Raw genomic sequence first — 17621 nt, 5'->3', positions numbered from 1 at the left:
CTGGTCATGTTCAACCTTCGTCATGTTAGAGTAAAATAATAGTCATGATAGTACCTGGTGATTGGCTATCATCCCAGTGTTGCCCAGCAGTTAATTGCCATAACAGATAGTTAACCTGCAGCTGTAGTGACACGCACAGACTATCTCTCTCGCTGACTCGCGGCATGATAGCCAAAACGACTTGTTTGCCGTCGGGCGACACACTCGCCATCTGAACCATCCAGTTGACTCGGTCAGCTCCACCCTTCCAACGGTTGTGACAAACTACACGTTGGTCGTGTGCGGGCGTGAGCGAGAGGTGGTGGCTGGCTCCCTCTGACGTTATCCTCGTAACCACCACAGAACTTGAACCTATGTCCGTCCGTCCGTCCGTACGTACGTACGTACGTAAGGGAGATACGTGCCAGCGTTGCGCCCAGCGTGCACCTCCTCGTGTCTTGTTGGAGGCCTTCTCTCCGTCCTGCCTGACATCGTCCACGAGGGGAGAAAAGACAGGAAAGAAAGATGTTGTCTTCCTCTATGTATGATGTAGACGGAGGTGGACTGTCTTGTGAGAGAAGTGTTTACATCATCATGAGCTGGGAGATGCTAACTGTAATTCCAATGTTAATGGTTTTTTTAATAGCCAAGAGACATTTACAGTAAGTATATAGTTTCTCTACCTCACATGTATTCCCTAGATGTAAAGGACTGAATTATGTAATTGTAATTTCCTTCCCGAACTGTAGCGGACAAGAAGCCAGACAAACAATAATGGCCTCGTTAAGACCCAATCAAACAGCCTAGTTAAGGAACCAGTCAGTGGTCAGTCGCAGTTTGGATTCGCTCGTATTATAATCAGTGGCTCCAGGATGGTGTCCACACACTGTACCAAGTGGTGATAAGTGCGAGATAAGTGTAAAGTAGTAACAAGTGCAAGATAAGTGTAAAGTAGTAACAAGTGGGTGGGAAGGTGAGGGAGAGGCGTGTGATGAGCGCCAGGGTGGCAGTTAGCAGCTGCTAACGATGTCTAAACTGCCAGTATACACTGGACGGTAAGTGGCAGTTAAGGGGGAGGGTGGGATAACTGTCGCCACACGATGAGTGCCAGTTCATGATGGTTCTGGCAGACCATGAGTGCCACTTAGGGCTGAGTGCCAGCTGATAATGGGTGCCGAAGTGCCATCTGGATTGCCATCTGAGGCTGAGGGCGTAACCCCACCATGGGGGTGTGGGCGGGTGGCCGGGTTGCACGTGACAGGAACCCAACACGTCATTAATTATGACCGTTCCGCCTGCTGAGGTGGTGTGGGCTGCACCACCTCACCTCACCTCACCCTCCTCCACACGTCTGCCCCAGACACGACGGTACGACCCTTCATCACGGCGGTACGAACCTTGATCACGACGGTACGACCCTTGATCACGGCGGTACGAACCTTGATCACGACGATACGACCCTTGATCACGACGGTACGACCCTTAGGCTAAAAGGGCAGGTTTATAAAGTCAAAGGACCATGAGGGATCGCGCCTTTTGTCCTCTAGAGGGGTCGTCGTCGTCCCGTCCAGCTGGAGTGGTTTCATGGCAAGTCACGACACACAAAACATCCTCTTCAAACCACACGACCAGCCTGCCAGCAGCGGGGGGCGGCAGGAGGACGAACACCTGGAGCAAGAGTTGTGTGCCAGGTCCTCCAGGACTACTGCGTCTGCCTCTACCTCCTCCCTACTACTACGTCTGTCACTCCGGTCACCTTCTGCAGAAAACAAACTGAATTGACACAGTCTCCTGGTAGTGAAATGATATATATATATATATATATATATATATATATATATATATATATATATATATATATATATATATATATATATGTATATATATATATATGTGTGTGTGTGTGTGTGTGTATACACAGTCTGAACAGTCTACGTGTGCAGTTGTAAACAGTTTACATGTATTTTTGCAGTAGCACCAAATCCTTCTTGGTACGTAAAGCTAGTCGTCTATTATCAAAGACATGTCTTCAAGTCTTGATGTGTATTTTACGAGGGGAAAGACTTGTTGTATTGGTGGTTGATGCTCACAGAATTGGTAGTTAGTGTCCACGGTGTTGACCATCATGGTGACCGGCTGTTCGGTTTTGTGTGTACGATTTCAAACTGGTTTGATTTTAAGTGTTGGTCACGTTCGTGAGGCGTGTGATGGTACGCTCACTGTGTGCCCAGGGAGGACACACACACACACACACACACACACACACACACACACACACACCGAGTCAGTGGGATCCCAAACACATGAGGGAAGTAGATGAGGAAGCAACCTTATGTAGATATAGAACAGATAAGATTAAACTCCATCGCTATCTTGTGGTTATCAAAACCTGGCGTGGCTTTTAAGTTACCATGGCCGTCAGTAGATAGCTTGTCGTGTGAAGGAGGTCCCGCCTCTCCTCCACTGCTGTTGTGTTATAGTATTCATCGGTACAGTTGTAGTGGGGGAATATCGTGATACAGTTGTAGTGGGGGAATATCGTGATACAGTTGTAGTGGGGGAATATCGTGATACAGTTGTAGTGGGGGAATATCGTGATACAGTTGTAGTACTGTGGGAATATCTTGATTATAAAGGGGGTTGGGGGAGTGTTATTATGATCCTGGACGTGTGTGTGTGTGTGTGTGTGTGTGTGTGTGTGTGTGGAGCAGCGGAGGTGCGGGGGCAAGTGCTTGGCTTACTAACACGGCGGGTTGGTTGCTTGGTTGAATCCTGTCGGGAACGAAGATTGTGACGGGTTCGATATCCTCTCAACCAGAGAGAGAGAGAGAGAGAGAGAGAGAGAGAGAGAGAGAGAGAGAGAGAGAGAGAGAGAGAGAGAGAGAGAGAGAGAGAGGCTTTGGATGTACGGTGTCGTAACTCCTTTGACCATGGCCTGACCTTTGGACCCATCCCTGAAGTGTTAGGTCAGAGGTCACGCCATTGTACACGTCACCCGACCCTCTCAAGAGAAATAGAAAAAATATAGATATATGCTTTACCCCCTGTGTGGTGTGATTCAGAAGCCTCCCCACACAGGATCCAATCCTCCCCACATAGTATTCAATCCTCCTCATACAGGATCCAATCCTCCCCACACAGGATCCAATCCTCCTCACATGTTATCGAATCCTCCCCACACAGGATCTCACACGTTCGCTCTGGCCTCCCCCTTTATAATCATATGCACCACACCCACCCTCCTCCTCCTCCTCCTCCACAGCATACTCAATAACTATAATTCAGCCTGGATGTATACAAGCGCCGCAGACCTCGCGTTGCCCACATACGTAAGTGAGCTGGTGGCTCAGAGGAGGAGCCTGACCAGGAGCCACAGTTGTCGCAGGTATACTGACCGTGTTGACAGGTGTGTACACAGGCTGGGCAGGAAGTGGTCTGCCCTCATGACCAACGGCAAGAATGACATTCTGACGTCATACACAAGGTGAGGGTTGTCTGTGTTCCTGGTTCCTGGAGCCTGATCTGGCCTGTATCACGGTCTGTCTGCAGGTGTCTGTACCATAGTCTGTATCACTGTCTGTCTGCAGGTGTCTGTACCATAGTCTGTATCACTGTCTGACTGCTGGTGTATGTCCTAGTCTGTCTGCAGGTGTCTGTACCATTGTCAGTCTGCAGGTGTGTCAGTGTGTGTGTGTGTGTGTGTGTGTGTGTGGAGTGTATGGGAGAGGAGAGTGTGTGTGTGTGTGTCCACTGTGGTGTGATTTCACCACCTCCTCCCACCAGTGTCGCGCCTGACCCAACACCACACACAGTACACACACACACCTCTACCCCCCTACAAGCCAGCTTGCTTCCATCACTGGTGTACCACCGCCTGCCCACCTCCCTCTACGCTGGTGTCCATCACTTGAGCCGTCTTAACTCAGCAGTCTCATATGACCACGGGGGTCAGGTGGCCGCCCCTGTGTTAAGTATAGCATTACTACGTGTCGCTTTTAATGAAACAGACCCCCTCCATCCCCCCCCCGCGGACCTACACGAACACGCCCACTTATCACCTTAGAGGGTCTTCCATAACAGTGGCATTAGCGAAATACATTTATTACCTTCCCAGGGTAATAGAAACATTCCCTCGTCATCCATTGGTGTGTCTAACTAGACACCTTTCCCATTTTCTGTAGCCTCTCTGTGTAAGTATATATATATATATATATATATATATATATATATATATATATATATATATATATATATACAGTATATCTTCTGTCTTTGGCTACCGTTTAAGTCCAGTAGATCATGGATTTATTATTATCATTATTATTATTATTATTGTTATTGTTATTATTATTATTATTATTATTATTATTATTATTATTATTATTATTGTTGTTGTTGTTGTTATCATCATTATTCATTGGTCTAGCTTTACCCATTACACTTGGATCATTACTTCTGTAAGACCTTCGTGTCCAATCTGCGGAAACACCCGACCTTTGATATCAGTTTCCGGCACCTGATAAGATAACAATGGGCGATGTACCGCTGATAAGGGGTGTGTGGGGGGGGGGGGGGGTGATCCGGCACGATACGTATGTGGTCCAGACGTAACAGGTCGTCTGTCTGGGATTGTTCTGTCATCACCACCACCTGTCGTTTTTTTTTGGTGGTCGTATGCAACGAGACCTGCCGTGTTGCTCACGGGTCGTGCCATCGTGTTCAAGGGTCGTACCGTCGTGTTGAAGGATCGTACCGTCGTGCTCAAGGGTCGTACCGTTGTACACAAGGGTCGTACCGTCGTGCTCACGTGTCGTAACGTCGTGCCCAAGGGTCGTACCCTCGTGCTCAAGGATCGTCCCGTCGTTCACAAGGGTCGCACTGTCGTGCGTATTTATTTATCTATTTATTTATTTATTCATTTCTCTGGTCCTGGGAAGTTTCTTTGAGTATAGTGCCATATAGTATAGTGCCACATAGTATGGTACCATACAGTATAGTGCCATGTAGTATAGTTCCATATAGCAGGGTTCTATATACAGTAGTGTCATATAGCACAGTGCCGTATACTACAGTGCCTCATATTGCAGGTATATATAATATAGCACAGTGCCGTATACTACAGTGCCTCATATTGCAGGTATATATAATATAGCACAGTGCCGTATACTACAGTGCCTCATATTGCAGGTATATATAATATAGCACAGTGCCGTATACTACAGTGCCTCATATTGTAGGTATATATAATATAGCACAGTGCCGTATACTACAGTGCCTCATATTGCAGGTATATATAATATAGCACAGTGCCGTATACTACAGTGCCTCATATTGCAGGTATATATAATATAGCCCTATATAGTTTGGTCGTGTATAGTACAGCGGTGTATAGTGTAGCTGTATATGATATATTCCCGTATAGTGTGACGTTATACAGTGACTGTATGAGCGTAACCTGCTCGTGTGGCCGATGGTACGAGGCAGGATAGGTCGTTATCTCCAAAGAGAGTCGTCAGGAGTAACGACCGTGTGTGTGGTTCAGGCTGGACCCGTCCTTCTGTCTTGCCCCCACACTTCCTGCTGTGTGTATGACGTCATCGTGTGCAACTCCCCTATATAAACAGTTTCTGGAGCTTATTATGTGCTTGTTTGTTCTTTCTCTCTTTCCCTGTCTTTCCATTTTGGTGCGGCAGCTGGCCGGGGGTATGTTTGCTTGGTGCTTGTATTGTGTGTGTGTGTGTGTGTGTGTGTGTGTGTGTGTGTGTGTGTGTGTGACACTGTGGGACAGGAAATGATGTAGCCATGTAAAGGACTCCCTTATACTGCTTACACACACACACACACACACACACACACACATGTATAAGGGTTGGCTTGATCACACCGGTTAAGATTATGAAACACCTTGACACTGTGTGTGTGTGTGTGTGTGTGTGTGTGTGTGTGTGTGTGTGTGTCTCCTGCTCATGGTTGTGGCGGCACCTGGCAGCTGGAGTGCCAGGGTGGGCAGTGGGTTGGTCGGGTCGAGGACGGGGGTATGTGGTCAGTGTATCAGCCAACTGTTGGCCACAGCCTCCCGCACGCCACACTATTTTACTCCCCACACCTCACCCACCTCACCCACCTCACTCACCCACCCACCATGATGGTGAGAGGCCTGGGGATGATGATGCTGAGCCACTCGGATGGTGAGGGCATTGTATAGTGATGGCTTCTGATGGTGAAGGTCTATGAAGGACATCGTAGGGGGGCAGTGAGGATATTTTCCTTCATGGTGAAGGATTTCTGTATTAAATAGACTTTGATAGTGAGGGATTTGGCCCGTCAAGGATTCTGATGGTGAAGGTCTCGGATCTGTGAATTACTGTGACGGTAAAACATCTTCGCTAGTGAAGGTCTGTGATGGTGCAGGATTGTGAAGGACTCTGATAGTGAAGGATTGTGAGGTATTGTGAGAATGATAATGAGTTTATTGGCGATTGTGACGATATTTGTAACCGTGATGACGAGGGATTGTGACAGTGATGATAGTGAAGATGATGATAGCTATGATAACACGTAGTGATGATAACACATGACAATGATAATTCCGATTGCTTTGATGATACACGTAGTGATGGTGATGATGATGATGATGATGATAATGATAGTGATGAATATGAGTACTGTGGTAACACGTAGTTGATGAATATGACATGTCATGCGGTAACACGTGGTGATGGTGATCAGTGTTGATACATGATGACAGTGATCGGTATGGTGATTAAAGTGATGAGGGTGAAAGTGATGAACATGATCGCTCTTATAGTGCACGTAGTGACAGTGATGAATATGAACACCAGCTGACAACAAGCAGTGTTGGTGATAGTGATGATAATGACATGTGTGACCACAGTGTCAGAGCAGCAGCAGCAGCAGGAGAGTCGGTAATCCCGATGGTATACAACTGTCATTGACACTAAAGAATGATTAACCAATTGACCACAAGATTAATTCTGGGTTAGTGTGTAGATATAACGCTGATGATGATTAAGTTGTGTTCGTACGTAGGGCACTAGTGTTCCCTCGTATATAGGTTATAGGTTGTGAATGGAGTGTATATTGTGGTTGTAAGGTACATATGTATATCACAGGCCACCTGTTGTGAGATTGGCACACGTTCGTTATACGCATATATGAGAGGTTAGTTATCATTATTTAGGATTATAGGAGTTTTTATGTAGTTTACGACCTTGGATGTTTATATAGTGTGTTCCTCATTAACTCGTCTGAGGTCATGTTACACCTGTATAGTCCAGGCAGGTAGGAACTGATGGGCGAGTGTAGGGGAGTGTGTGTTCCTATATACATCTCTCGTATATAAACATATATCATCATATTCTGGACTGTGAGGAGAGGCAAGTGGGTTCTTCAAGTGGTGCTCAGAGATTTGTATATTAAGCCCTTGAGTACAACGGTACGACCCTTGAGCACGACGGTACAACCCTTGGGCACGACGGTACGACCCTCGGATGGTCTTTAAGGGGGGTCGTACCGTCGTGCCAGAGGATCATACCGCCGTGCTCATGGGTCGTACCGTTAGACTCAAGAGATGTACCATCGTGGCCGATGGGCGTACCGTCGTGCTCAAAGGGGTGTGGGTAGGGGAAGGGGAGGAGGGTAAGGAGACTCTGAGTCGTTTGCGCCATCAAATGGCCTCGTCAGACTTACGCTCTGGTTCGTGTCAGGCTGGCCCGCCCGCCCACCCGACCATGGTAGCGGGAACCCCCACCTCACCAGCCACCACGGCTCTGGTAGACGTACCTCAGAAAATACCAGTGATGGTACGGGTCAAGTGTTCCTAGTTAGTACATCGCTCTGTACGTCTTCACTGGTACTCAGGTAGTACACTGGTGAAGTACTACGGCTCTGTACATGCTCAGTGGTACTGAGGTAGTACACTGGTGAAGTACTACGGCTGTGTACATGCTCAGTAGTACTGAGGTAGTACACTGGTGAAGTACCACGGTTCTGTACATGCTCAGTGGTGGTCAAGTAGTACACTGGTGTAGTACAGTGGTATTTATTTTTTGCAGGGAGTTAGGCGAATGTCCTGTGTGTGTGTGTGTGTGTGTGTGTGTGTGTGTGTGTGTGTGTGTGTGTGTGTGTGTTGGGGTGGTGGGGCGTCAGGCAGAGCGTACGAGAGGTGCAGGAACCAGTCGGGTCTGAGTGATGGGTGGCCCACAGTATCATGGTGCCAATCTGGCAGTACAACTCGACCTTAACTACGTCAGTGCCAGGCGGCTGTGGTCTTCCTATGGTGCCACTCTGGTATGTCTGTGGTGCCATGGTGGCATTTGGACGAGGGCTCGAAGATCGTACCGTCGTGCTCGAGGGTCGAACCGTCGTGCCTGAGGGTCGTACCGTCGTAGTCAAGGGGTTAAACAGTTTCAGACCATCGGGACCTTCCCAGAAGACCCACATCACAGGAAACACCACCTCAATATTTACGTGGGTCCTCCACACTAAATTCCCGGCACTGGTACCTAGTGAGGGAGGGAGGGAGGGAGGGAAGCATTCCACTCCCTCCTAACACGACCATCATGGACGCCAGATAAGGCTATACAACGAGGCCACTTTTCGGCAAGACAAACGTATCCTTCAACTGAGGGGGGGACACCATAAACAAGCCGGGACGGTCGTTAGCACGTAAGGATCACGTTACGTTCTCGACCATCCAGCATCATCTAGTGTGTGTGTGTGTGTGTGTGTGGGTGGGGGAGGAGGAGGAGGGGTATTTCTTCATAGCATTTGTACACATTAAAGATATTTTAATTAATCATTTCCTCCTGATATATACATAATGGCTCTGAGAAAGATATTTTTTTTTCGTTAAGTAATATTTATGTGTCGTATTGTACGTAGTGTGTATGTTACTGGCTGTATACATCGCATGGTGAGGCTCACAGTGTGTGGGTGTGTGTGTGTGAGCATGACAGGTGAACATGTCAGTTCTGTGAGCAATGCTTCTGCTGCTGCTATGTAGGCCTTATCCTCCCGTGCACCGTGGTACGACCCTTGAGCACGACTGTACGACCCTTGAGCAAGGATTGAGCGGCCCTTGAGCACGACTGTACGACCCTTGAGCACGACTATACGACCCTTGAGCACGAGAACGACTCTTGGGTACGACTTTACGACCCTTGAGGACGACTGTACGACCCTCGAGCACGACGGGTACGACTCGAAGGCTTGAAGGCGTGATGTTATAACACAAGGGTCGGGTTAAAGGCCAGGCCGTCATAACCAAGGGTCCTGCCCTCGTACTGAAGGGGGTTAAAGGTCACTGGAGGCCTCTAAGCCTCGTTTTCTGTTTGTTCTAAAGTTCTGATATTGTTTGTGATAAAAAAAAAAATTTAGTGAAGGCACAGTAATCGAACGTAGAAATTGTAAATTAGGATTAACATTTATACGAACCTAATGTATTATGATAATGCTATATGGTACTTATTAAAGTATTTCACACACGTACTGGATCTCAGTAACCAAAGAAAAATCATCGTAAAAACTCAAAATTGGAAAGAGTGTCATAAAATTCAAACTTTTTGTGAGACAAATTTATAAAAGACTACAAAAAACTAACAAGTTTTTTGTTTGTTTTTAAGAATTGAGGATGATTTAGGTTGTTGTGTGTGATGATGAATGTGATGTTGAAGCTTTCATTAATTTGATTTATGATGCGTCTGTGATATTTTCACGAGGCAGTTTTATACACGAAGGTTTATGTAGTTTATTATATTTATGTATCACACACACACACACACACACACACACACACACACACACACATATCTTTAAACACGCAGACCTACGCTTTTTATTTACTCATTTTATTTCGTAATAATTTACTCATTATTTCCTGATAATTTACGCATTATTTCGTGATGATTTACTCATTATTTCGTGATAATTTACGCATTTTTCGTGATAATTTACACATTATTTCGTGATAATTTACACCTTTTTTCGTTATGATTTGTGCATTATTTCGTGATAATTTACTCATTATTTCGTGATGATTTACGCATGATGATTTTCGTGATAATTTACACATTATTTCGTGATAAATGAGTGATTTATCCCCGTTAGCAGAGACGGTTTTTATTGATTATTGCATCACACGTCTTACAATAACATTTGATCGCTGTGAAATACGACGTATACGTACAGACAGACAGAGCGAAGGGGAGGATAGTGTGGGCATCGAACCGGCGCGGTAGATGGCGCTGTATAGATAAGCAACCTGTGAGCCGAACCGTGGGAGTAAGAGGAAGCCAGGACCAGGATGATGGTGCTGGGTGGAGAGAACGTAGGGTGCAGGATGCCAGGTGAGGGTGTAGTGAGGCAGTGTAGGATGACAGGTGAGGGTGTAGTGAGGCAGTGTAGGGTGTGCAGTAAGCCAGGCGAGGGTGTAGTGAGGTAGTGAAGGATGCCAGGTGAGGGTGTAGTGAGGCAGTGTAGGGTGTGCAGTAAGCCAGGCGAGGGTGTAGTGAGGTAGTGAAGGATGCCAGGTGAGGGTGTAGTGAGGCAGTGTAGGGTGTGCAGTAAGCCTAGGGTAAGGCAGTAAGGCAGGCGTGGGTGGAGAGGTGGCCACGCGACATTCACACCAGACCGGCCCGGCCACTCGCCACTTACGATGGAAAATAAACACAAGAGGAAGAGCAGGCAACACTGCCGCCCCCATTGTTTATATTGGTTGTGGGCACTCACCTCCACCCCACCCAAGCCCCTCTGCGTGTGTGGGTGTATTTCAATTGTGGTCGACCAGTGTGTGATGTATGAGAATGATTAAGACAACGATATTAATAGTGATAGTGATGATGGTAATAATAAGATATGATGTAGACATGATAATGATGAAAGAATGATGGTAGTAATTAACTTTGTGTTTAATGGAAATGCTCAGAGTTCAGATATTTGTAGGAGGAAGGGGAAGGGGTAGGGTGGGGTTCCACAGAGAGCATAAAGATAAAGATAAATGAACGTAGAATAACAGACACAGGTGATAAAGATTATCATACCCGTACAAAAAGAGAAAGAATTTCTTATACGATGAAAGTGTGAGTGAGTGAGTGAGAGCGAGTGAGAGTGGTGTATGTGTGTGTGTGTGTGTGTGTGTGTGTGTGTGTGTGTGTGTGACCCACCAAGCCATGGACGCCCAGGTAACGCAGGTAATGGCCGGACCCTGTCCTCTCCTCTGGCACGAATCGGCTATATTGCACCATCCGTCACACCGTCCATATAGCCTCTCTGACCCTCTACCGTAAGGGACATTATCCCCCGCTCGATCCGAAGGTTCTAAGGACCCTTCATCATCCGGGAGGAATCTCTAGGGGGGGGGGGGGCGCTGGGCCCCCGGGAATCGACGGGAATGGATCTGGAATCTTCGGGAATTGAGTCAATGGGTTGACCCTGTCGCTGGTAATGGTCGTGCGTGTGTCGGGAGGATGATGGGTGGGTGAGGGGGTCAGGGAATTCCTGGGTCAGGTATGATTACAGTGTCATCATTATAGTAATCTTTCCAGTATTTCTATATACAAAATAACTACCAGTGTTTTGCACGGTGAGAGGGATATATGATTAATTTGTGCTGTTTATATATATATATATATATATATATATATATATATATATATATATATATATATATATATATATATATATATATATATATATATATATATATCATAGAAGCCTCCAATAGCCAGGATCGAACCCGGGACCCCATGTGTAGTAGGCGGGAGCATTACCGCGAGGCAATGATCATAGCCTAGCGGTAGCGCTCCCGCCTGCCGCGCAGGGGGTCCCGGGTTCGATCCTGGCTGTTGGAGGTTTGTATGTTATATGGAAGTGCGCGCTCATATGCACTATATTCGTGTGTATATATATATATATATATATTTACTTTCGCTGGTGGCTACATTTAAGATAAGATGGCAATTTGCAGTACCATTATGCCGTCCCACAAGACTAGAATCTCAGGAATTTTTGAGTAAATGATAGAAAATAAGAAGGTAAATACTGTTCTGTAAACGACGAGAGAAAAAAGATTGTGAAGCGATCAACACAGTCGTGTGGGCCGAGGAACACGTAAGGTGAGATGAGGAACACTCCGGAACACAAGGAACGGAACACGAGACCAGGAACATTGTAGAACACCTGGAGAACAAACCCGTGTTGTGATGATGAACCATCATGTAGGAGGCAGGGGTGAGGCGGAGGACGACCACCGGGGCGTAACCCTCACTCCCTCCGCCTGAAGAGCCGGGCGGGTGTCCCCGCCCCGCCCCGCCCCGCGCCCCCAGGGGGCCACCATGCCGTGCTACAGCTTTTACCCCGGCTGGAGCCCTGGCTTCAGGAAAGCTATAGACAGGTAAGGCTTTAGCTGGGCACGACGGTACGACCCTCTGAACACGACGGTACGACCCTCTGAACACGACGGTACGACCCTCTGAACACGACGGTACGACCCTCTGAACACGACGGTACGACCCCTCGAATACGACGGTGCGACCCCCTTAGCACGACGGTACGACCCTCTGAACACGACGGTACGACCCCTTGAACACGACGGTGCGACCCCCTTAGCACGACGGTACGACCCTCTGAACACGACGGTACGACCCTCTGAACACGACGGTACGACCCTCTGAACACGACGGTGCGACCCTTTGTTAGATCAAAGGCTTGTCCATCATCATACGTTGGGTCGTAACGATGGTCATGAAGAGGTCAGTTGATATACCACATCAACAGGTAACAATGGACACACACACACACACACACACACACACACACAGGTGTCAGGGTAATGTAAACACGAGAGAGAGGCTGGCCGTCAGAACCATCCATCATCATCATTATGGAGATGGTCTCCAGCGGTGCTGGCTCAGCCCTGCGTACACGTCCTCACTATGATTGTGGCCATCAAGACGGGCGATGCAGAGTGGGGGCAAGTTATATAAGCTTATAGTGCGGTAGTAGTGGAGGTTGTTGTTGTCTGAACGTCTTGATTAATTGTGATTTTGTTGAGTGAAGTGTGCATGGGTGGTGGGTGATGGGTGAGGGGAGGCAAGGATAGGGCATACTGTGGGTACAACACATGGGCGTAGGGATGTGACAGGTGGGCCTGGGAGGGGAAGGGGGAAGTTCTTTGACCCGTCTGTGAAGAGGGAGATGTTATTGATAACCCCCATGTTATATATATGACAAAAAAACCTGCAATAGTTGAGAACTTGTTCGTCAGTAGGCGAGGCTATGGTACCATAGTGTGTGTGTGTGTGTGTGTGTGTGTGTGGGTGTTGGAAGTACAGACCTCAAGGTAGTAGCAAGATCTTGGTCAGGTCAAAGGTCATGGCGCGAGTACGTTCCCCTCACACACCTACCGAGGTTAGGGGTAAGGCCTGAGGGAGGTCATGACGAAGGTGGGCCTCGCACATCACCACCCTACCTACACACGGGCGGACCCCACCTGCATGTGTACGAGGAGACAGACATGCGCACCTCATGAATGGAACCACAGTTGATTGGTGTCTGCCTCGTGTCACACTCGGCTAATTACCGCACGGTGTAATTGCCACTGAGCCAGGCAGCCAGTACAGGACGGTACGGTGCTAATGCTGGAAAACCTTCCCTCTCGTGTTTGATTTTCCAAAGGAAAGGACCAGAGAAGGGGGGGGGGGGCAAGTGAGGGTTTCCCTGAAAGGCTCAGTCCTCTGTTCTTAAGTCTTCCTTGCTAACGCGGGAAATGGCGAATAGTATGAAATATATATATATATATATATATATATATATATATATATATATATATATATATATATATATATATATATATATATTGGTCATAATGTATTCCAGTAGAATTACCAGGGACTCGTGGCTACATGTCGGAGAATTCTGGGTCGTTCACTGTGATGACTTGTTAACTGATGGTTTAGTATTAACCTGTGGTGGACGGTGGAACAGCCTGCAGCACCTGAGTACGACACTGTGTGTGTGTGTGTGTGTGTGTGTGTGTGTGTTCCTGCCCTGTAGGTAGATAGGATGGGTGGGGTACGAGGGTGTGGGTGGTTGTCGTGTACACAAGCCAGAGAGAGCGGGTGGCTGTAACGTATCTGGCCGTAACACTCCCTGAGGATGAAATTACCAGCCTCACGTTCCTGTGACCCCTGACCTACACCTTTGACCCCTCCTCTCCCTCCCTCCATGCTGTATGGTTCCTGCGATTGATGGGGGTGGGCTGGGAAGGGGGGCGGGGTGGGTTAGAGTGAGGTTGGTGTGGGTATGGGAAGCCATAATGCGCCTCCGGGGGGGGGGGGGGAGGGTTGGGGGGAGGGGTCCGTCCCTACACGACCTCCCCCTGTCCTCCTCCCCCAGGGTATAGTGCCTGTGTGAGAGGCTCTTTGTGTGTGTGTGAGTGACTCACAGGCCTCAGACACTCCAGCCTCCGCTCCCTCTCTCTCTCTCTCTCTCTCTCTCTCTCTCTCTCTCTCTCTCTCTCTCTCTCTCTCTCTCTCTCTCTCTCTCTGAGGTCGTGGGGTGTTCAGTGAGGAGGAGGGGAGAGTGGGAAGGGAGAGAGGGAGTGTATGTAACCCCCGGCACACGTGACCAAGTTAGTTTCCAAACAGACGTAACGTGGGCGTTTGCGTGACCACGGGGGGGGGGGGGGGGGGGGGGGGGGGGGAACGACGCACGACTTGATTTGGGTCTGGTGAGGCGAGGTCAGCAGCACGAGAGAGAGAGAGAGAGAGAGAGAGAGAGAGAGAGAGAGAGAGAGAGCCCCTCTCCACGCACATCAGTTACCGGGTAAAGTGTTCAGGTCATGCGTCGTGTGCTGGGGTGTGGGGGTTCATCCATCATGAGCGTGAGGTTGTCCCCACATAGTTACCCTCCCCCCCCCACACACACACCAGTGATCCACCCGACCTTGCTTTCATGCCTCCCCCCGCCTATGTGGTATACCCTCCCGCGTGTGTCTGTGGCCACATAGGCCCCAGGCTATGTTGCTCTGACTGTTTTATGAAAACGTGCGTACGTAGAGTTATAAACGTATTTCATTTTTATACCCGTGTGTATATATATATATATATATATATATATATATATATATATATATATATATATATATATATATATATATATATATATATATATTGTATTGTTCTCGGAGTAAGAAATATTTGCGAAGTAAATAAAGCGTTGTGTGTGTGTGTGTGTGTGTGTGTGATGGTCATGGCTGGTGACGAGCGGTGTACATGCAGGAGGGAGGGAGGGAGGCGGCCAGTGCGGGTTCTCGTTGCGGCAGCAAAATATTTTCCACTTCTCATGTGTTCGTACCGCCGCTGGACGCTCCTCTGACATCATCATTTCCAGCGGGAATGCTCTCTCTCTCTCTCTCTCTCTCTCTCTCTCTCTCTCTCTCTCTCTCTCTCTCTCGGTGTAACACAGGAAAGGGGTACCGGAGGGTGTGTGTGTGTGTGTGTGTGTGTGCGCGCGCACGTTTGTATGTTTGTTACAATTGCATTACGTCGCCCGTGTTTGGTAGACGAACACAATTACGTACTAGGCTAATTTCTTTTTTACATTGTTTCCCAACTGTACCTTTGTAAATATTTTTGCGTACTGGTACTGTACACATCGCAACTACTTCCACACACACACACACACACACACACACACACACACCCTCCGGTACCCCCTTCCTGTGTTACACCGAGAGAGAGAGAGAGAGAGAGAGAGAGAGAGAGAGAGAGAGAGAGAGAGAGAGAGAGAGAGAGAGAGCTCCATTATTTACATTTTTTCTCCCCAGCAACATTGTGCATGCGTGTGGTTCTGGCCCGCTTAATGTGTCTTCTCGTGTAGGACGGGTGACGTGTGAGCAAGACTCGGGGTGAAGTATGGCCATAGTTGGGTAACGCTCCACTCATCCACGTCCCCTGGTAGAGCCGGGTGGTGCTGTACATTACATGTGATGCTGTACATTACATGTGGTGCTGTACATTACGTGTGGTGCTGTACATTATGTTGTATGTATATCCTGCTGTGTGGACCTCCTCTTGTAGCTGACCCCGGCCAAATGCTGGTTAGGGAGGGTCAAGGTCAAAGCCCCTAGGCCCTTCATACCCAGTGGGTCGCACCGTCGTACCTAAGGGTCGTAATGTCGTGTTCAAGGGCGCCAGCCATATCGTCGTGGCCATGTGGTCGTACCTTCGTGTCTAAAGGTCATACCTTCGTGTTCAAGGATCGTGCTGTCGTGTTCATGGGTCGTACCTTCGTGCTCAGGGGACATACCGTCGTGTTCAAGGGTCGCACCGTCGTGTTACATGGGTGCTAGTGTTCCCGCCAGCAGTGAGGGCGTGTTCAGTGTGTATGTGTGTGTAAGAGTAGGTAGGACCTGGCAGTGTAAGAGTAGGTAGGACCTGGCAGTGTAAGAGTAGGTAGGACCTGGCAGGAACCAGGGCGGGACGCAGCATTTCACTATATGTTTCCAACCGACGGATTTATGGAAATTAAAGTGTCACGTTTTCGCTCAGCTTTGCTGGCAAATTACTGTTTGGCTGAACCTCATCAACGTGTGTGGAAATACGCAACTCCGGGAGAAAATACGCCACAAATTCAGACTTGGACTGTACACTTATGTATCTGGTCGTATTCATAGAATTTCTTCCCAGTAAGAAAATTTTGTCTCTTATTATGAAGACTGATTATTAAGATGTGTCAAGACTTCTATATTTTCATATTCTGTTACGAAAGCTTTCGTAAGTGTTTCTTTGGACACACACACACACACACACACACACACACACACACACACACACACACACACACACACACACACACACACACAACCTGACATTCTTCTGTACACAGTCACAGATGCAGAGAAGTACTTTTGAACTACAAGATGGGAGGTGAATGGGTTAAGTTGTTGGTCTGACACTGTGGCATGAGGAAACAGAGACTGTTCAAAAGATGAGAGGGGTCCCCACGAGTGCACCATTCCTACCCCATGCAGTACAGATGGGTAAGTACATGTGGTGTCATGGGGGAATTACAGTCGTCCATGATGTAGGGCACTGGCACCTGCTGTGTCCCTTTAATTATTCCTCATTCGTTTTGTCTCATGGCATTGGTATGATGTGAGTATATTAATAATGATTTACCCTTGTATTACTCCATCATTGTCTCTGTTGTCTGAGTCCGGATACAGTGGCTTGTATCCGGACATGTGTTGGGTTCCGGATGCAGATATGTGTGTTCATGTGTAGAGTCATGTATCCGGACATATACTGACATCCGGGTACGGAGATGGTTCCTAATGTATAGAGGTATATGTATCCGGACACATGCTGGGGTACGCAGGGGTTATATCCGGACACTTGCAGGGGTCCAGTTAGAGAAATGTATGTCCGGATACAGAGGTATGTGTGCACTGTTGGGTACGTACGTTTTTATGAGGTTTATGTCCTGATGATTAATTAATTTATTTTATGTTTACAGAGTGTCGGAATATCTTATGGGCGACATTGATAGCTCGTCAGCTGTGCTCAACTGCTCTACCGCCTCATCAAGGAACAAGGTCAGTATAGAGGTATACTGTAGGT

At 47.7% G+C, this 17621-nt stretch overlaps 1 protein-coding gene across 11 annotated transcripts in view; it reads left to right on the top strand.

The window, feature by feature from the left end:
- Positions 1-17621, top strand: part of LOC139758735 (rho GTPase-activating protein 45-like) — a 192764-nt gene that overhangs the window by 127064 nt on the left and 48079 nt on the right. For 8 of the 11 annotated variants that reach the window (XR_011714910.1, XM_071680464.1, XM_071680463.1 and 5 more), the window contains one exon: positions 17518-17596. Coding sequence is in view for 10 of the 11 variants with exons in the window: in XM_071680464.1 (XP_071536565.1) it covers positions 17518-17596 (79 nt within the window). In the remaining variant the exon portion in view is untranslated. Of the gene's footprint in view, positions 1-2280; positions 2469-3241; positions 3464-11954; positions 12392-17517; positions 17597-17621 lie in introns of those variants that run through there. The other 3 variants (XM_071680466.1, XM_071680468.1, XM_071680472.1) reach the window with 3 other exon arrangements.

The sequence above is a fragment of the Panulirus ornatus genome, chromosome 31 (genome assembly GCF_036320965.1).
Source record: "Panulirus ornatus isolate Po-2019 chromosome 31, ASM3632096v1, whole genome shotgun sequence".
Taxonomy (NCBI): Eukaryota; Metazoa; Arthropoda; class Malacostraca; order Decapoda; family Palinuridae; genus Panulirus; species Panulirus ornatus.
This window is presented reverse-complemented; position numbering and strand designations above follow the sequence as displayed.